This window comes from Etheostoma spectabile, chromosome 7 (genome assembly GCF_008692095.1).
Source record: "Etheostoma spectabile isolate EspeVRDwgs_2016 chromosome 7, UIUC_Espe_1.0, whole genome shotgun sequence".
Taxonomy (NCBI): Eukaryota; Metazoa; Chordata; class Actinopteri; order Perciformes; family Percidae; genus Etheostoma; species Etheostoma spectabile.
The window spans coordinates 9,084,451-9,088,215 of NC_045739.1; the positions used below are offsets into that span (position 1 = coordinate 9,084,451).

At 46.7% G+C, this 3,765-nt stretch overlaps 2 protein-coding genes across 7 annotated transcripts in view; one reads left to right on the top strand and one right to left on the bottom strand.

Annotated features, from left to right (window-relative positions):
- Positions 1-3,765, bottom strand: part of LOC116692455 (rho-related GTP-binding protein RhoA-C) — a 732,216-nt gene that overhangs the window by 506,930 nt on the left and 221,521 nt on the right. The gene's annotated exons all lie outside the window — the stretch shown is intronic.
- Positions 1-3,765, top strand: part of nav1a (neuron navigator 1a) — an 86,191-nt gene that overhangs the window by 15,703 nt on the left and 66,723 nt on the right. For all 6 annotated transcript variants that reach the window (XM_032520709.1, XM_032520707.1, XM_032520708.1 and 3 more), the window contains exon 5: positions 2,809-3,612. In XM_032520709.1, the coding sequence (XP_032376600.1) occupies positions 2,809-3,612 (804 nt within the window). The remainder of the gene's footprint in view (positions 1-2,808; positions 3,613-3,765) is intronic.

The following is a 3,765-nucleotide window of genomic DNA, read 5'->3' on the forward strand; positions in this document are numbered from 1 at the left end:
AGAGAGAGAGAGAGAGAGAGAATATATGTTTACATCAGCCATATATTAAAGTGATTAGTCTGTGGAGCCAGAGAGACGAGTACAGGAACAAACAAGTAGCTGTGTGCTGCCAACACACACTTAACCTGTGTGTATACATGCTTTCAGGAGCACTGACGCGTGTCTTTGCCCCACGTCCATCTGTGCGCCACACAGACATGCCTTGTATGCTGCCACTCTCGTTTGAGTCACCTTAATCCCTCATCAGGGAGGTATAAGAGCTAATGTACAGCACCCATTAGCCTTAAATTACATCCCTTACCCCCCTACTGGCCTGCTACCAGCCCCCAGAGCCCCCATAACTGTCACCACACAGCTCTGGCCTCGATGTGGCATAACCACCTCAACATTGGCCCTTTATTAAAGCGAGCTGCTTCTAATTAATGGCTTTGGCCTTTACACAGTAAAACAGCCAATGTAAGCCTGCTACTGAGCTCCTGTATTACACACACTCATTCAAGGCCAGATGGATGTTAGGTTGTCGTTGTGAACGTACATTAATGTCCATCGTTGTCATTTTTGGGCTCAATTGGCGCCAGTTTGGTTACTGTTGGAAAATGAGCTGTTTTTAAAGTATCTATCTAACATTGAGTGGGGAATGTGAGCAAACAGAACATCACTTGTTTTTGCTCTGGTTTAGTGTCAACCGATTTATGCAAATGTCACAAAAAATGGGCAATAGCTCAACAGCCTGTTTGTTTAAGTCCTAACAGTTTGTGACCTGATAACATCACAGCTGCAGGCATTGCTGCTTGCATACTGTACACGAGAAAGTGCACTAATGGTATTACATAGAGCACAAACACTCAACCAACTACAAGACCTGTATGCAGACAGGATGCATTAAAGTAATGATGGGCTTTAAGTTCCTTTTTTTGCACTGTCATCATGATTACCTGTAATGGAAATAAAGACAGATCAGAAATAATGACATCATAATAATTCTCTGTCTCTGTTACTGTAATGTCCTTCTCTTACCGAAATCTCCACCCAGCTCTGTTTGTTACGAGGAATTACAGGAATAGATTTTGTAGGTATTTGAAGCAAAGGATCAAAGATGAGTGTAAAAAGGGAATGATAAAGAGGATACAAAAGAGTTAGTTGTGTGTCCTGTGTTGACTGAGATGGGATATCCAGAGCAATGAGATGACGTAGTGACCGTGCCAGAGCTATCCGAGTCCCTGGATGGGAGCTTTGGCTTCTCTGTGCCTGTCTCATCAATGTGACACATTCGTAGAGACAGACCCACGCACACACACATACTCAGACACATGCAGGGGAGGAAAGACAAAAATATAGTGACACCAACACTCATTCACACACCCACCCATGTAGACGTGTTCTTGTTTTAAACAACTGAGATATTGTGATGGCTGGGCTGAATCTATATCCTGCAAAACTTAATGGCCTGTGCTTCTATATTAACTGGAAGGGGGGATGGGTGACATTCTGAAGGTCTGGAGGAAGGAAGGAAAGGAAAGGAGGAAATGAGAAAAAAGCAATGGAGATGAGGGGAGAGGTAATATGGTGCAGGTGGGGAGGAGTGTGATGATCATTTGAGGTCTGTTGGCTACTAATTGAAGCATAATTAGAGACTGACCTATCTGGTTGTGTATTATGGACTGGTAAATGTGTGTCCTGTTCTCCTCTTCTAAGCTGATCCTGCAGTCATGGCTATTTTACAGATAATTTGTGTCAGCTTAATCATGGGTGGGCCTCTCGTGAGTAGAGCACATAATGAAATCTGAATATGAATGGAGTAATACAGCAGCTAATGTGATTATGGATGATTGAATGTGCATCTGTGTGTAGGGGGTCTTTAATCTGGTGCAATATTTGGCATCTAGGATTATTTGTGTCACACACAGCTGAGCTAATATAAACCTTTCTTTTTTCTTCTTTTGTTCTTTCTTCCTCCTCCTTTCTGTATTCATTTATTTTCTTTCTTCCTTCCAATTTGCCTTTCTTCCCTACTTCCCTACTTCCCTACTTCCTTTCTTTCTTTCTTTCTTTCTTTCTTTCTTTCTTTCTTTCTTTCTTTCTTTCTTCCTTCCTTCAGTGATGTTAAGTATAACACAGCATCTGCGGTGCGCGTTTGCGAGAGAGAGATAGAGGATTGGCGGGTGAATCAGCCAGTGGGAGGAGAGAGGTAGAGAGAGAGAGGGAGGAGAGAGAGAGAGAGAGACAACCAGAAAGAAGGAGGGAAGAATTGAGGAGAAAGAGAGGGAGGGTGAATGAGCAAGTGGGGGTAGAGTGAGCAAACCAGCGAGTGAAGGAGCGGTGGAGGGAGGAGAGAAAGAGGAGGGGGGATGTTGTTACTGCTGCTGCTGCTGCTGCGACTGTTTCTCTTGTCAGTCGGCTGCTGCTTGCCTGGCAAGCAGGACGGAATACAGAGCAAGAGAGAAGCAGAGAGGGAGAGAGAAAGAAGCTGGTCCATGCTGTTTTTTATTCTAGCATCGCTATTGTGTCACAGGGAAGTGGATTTAGGCACTGGATACAGGTCTACAGATCCATGGATTGCCAGTTGTGAGTAAGGGTGACTGCTACTGCCACTCTACTAACCCACAGTCATTTTCAACAGAGGGGTAAACCCACAGTCTCACACGGCAGGGAGTCTCGACCCACTGGAGACAGATAGGAGGGCAAACCAGACAGTCTTGGAGTTTTTACACCTTTCTTTCTGCCCTTTTCTCCCTCCTCCTATTTTTTTCAGCCTGCATGTGTGTATCACAGAGTGTGTCACTGATGCTGTTGCTTGGCTCTCTGCAGGAGGGATGCTGGAGGCTAATGTGGCTAACATTAGCATGACGGCCAAGCCCAGAGAGCTGGACCTGAGGTCTGCTGCTGTCTCCTACCAGGAAACTTCAGCCCAGGCCATGGCCTCTAGGAAGCCACCCGCCAAGCCCTCTGCTCTGCCCCAGGGACCTTCACGTCCCTCCGGGTCAGAGCTCAAGGTCTACCGGCCCTCCTCTGGATCTATCCCAATCCCAAATCCTTCTGGTCTCCGCAAGCAGCGATCACTTAACAACTTGTGTGTGCTCACTGATGCTGAGAAGAAGCTGCACCTGTACCAATCTGATACGAGCCGGCCTGGCACTGGCACCAACAAGCCAGGCCTGACTAAGACAGGTCAGGCTGGGGGCGGGAGACCACCACTTTCTCGGACCCTTTCAAAGTCAGAACAGTCTCTTTTCCAGGGGAAACCCAAACCTTTCAGCTCCCCGCCTGTGACTTCCAACGGTAGCAAGCCGAGTCGAATCCCTGGTCCTGGTAAACCACGGGGACCTTATGCTGAGGTCAAGCCCATCAGCAAGGCCTCTGAGGCAGGCCAGAGTGTAGACAGAGACCCGGCAGACCACCCAACCAAGGCTAACTCCAATGGAGCAGTGAATACTGGGACTAATGGCAAGAAACTAGGAGAGAAGGGGAGATCTGCAGCTCTGTCAGCAGAGGAGAAAAGAGAGAGGAAGGGAATAGAGGGAGAAGATGATAAGAGCTTTCTGAAGGTGGACCCAGAGTTAGTGGTGACAGTTCTGGGAGACCTGGAGCAGCTGCTCTTCAGCCAAATGCTTGGTGAGTCTGCTTTTTTATCCCAATTTTTCATGACACCCCTTAGGACAGGGTACAATTATGTTAACAAGTTAACAACAGTTACTTATTGATTCAGTGGACATTGAATAACATAAATAGCCTCTCCTCTAATCTCCTCTCCTCTCCTCTCCTCTC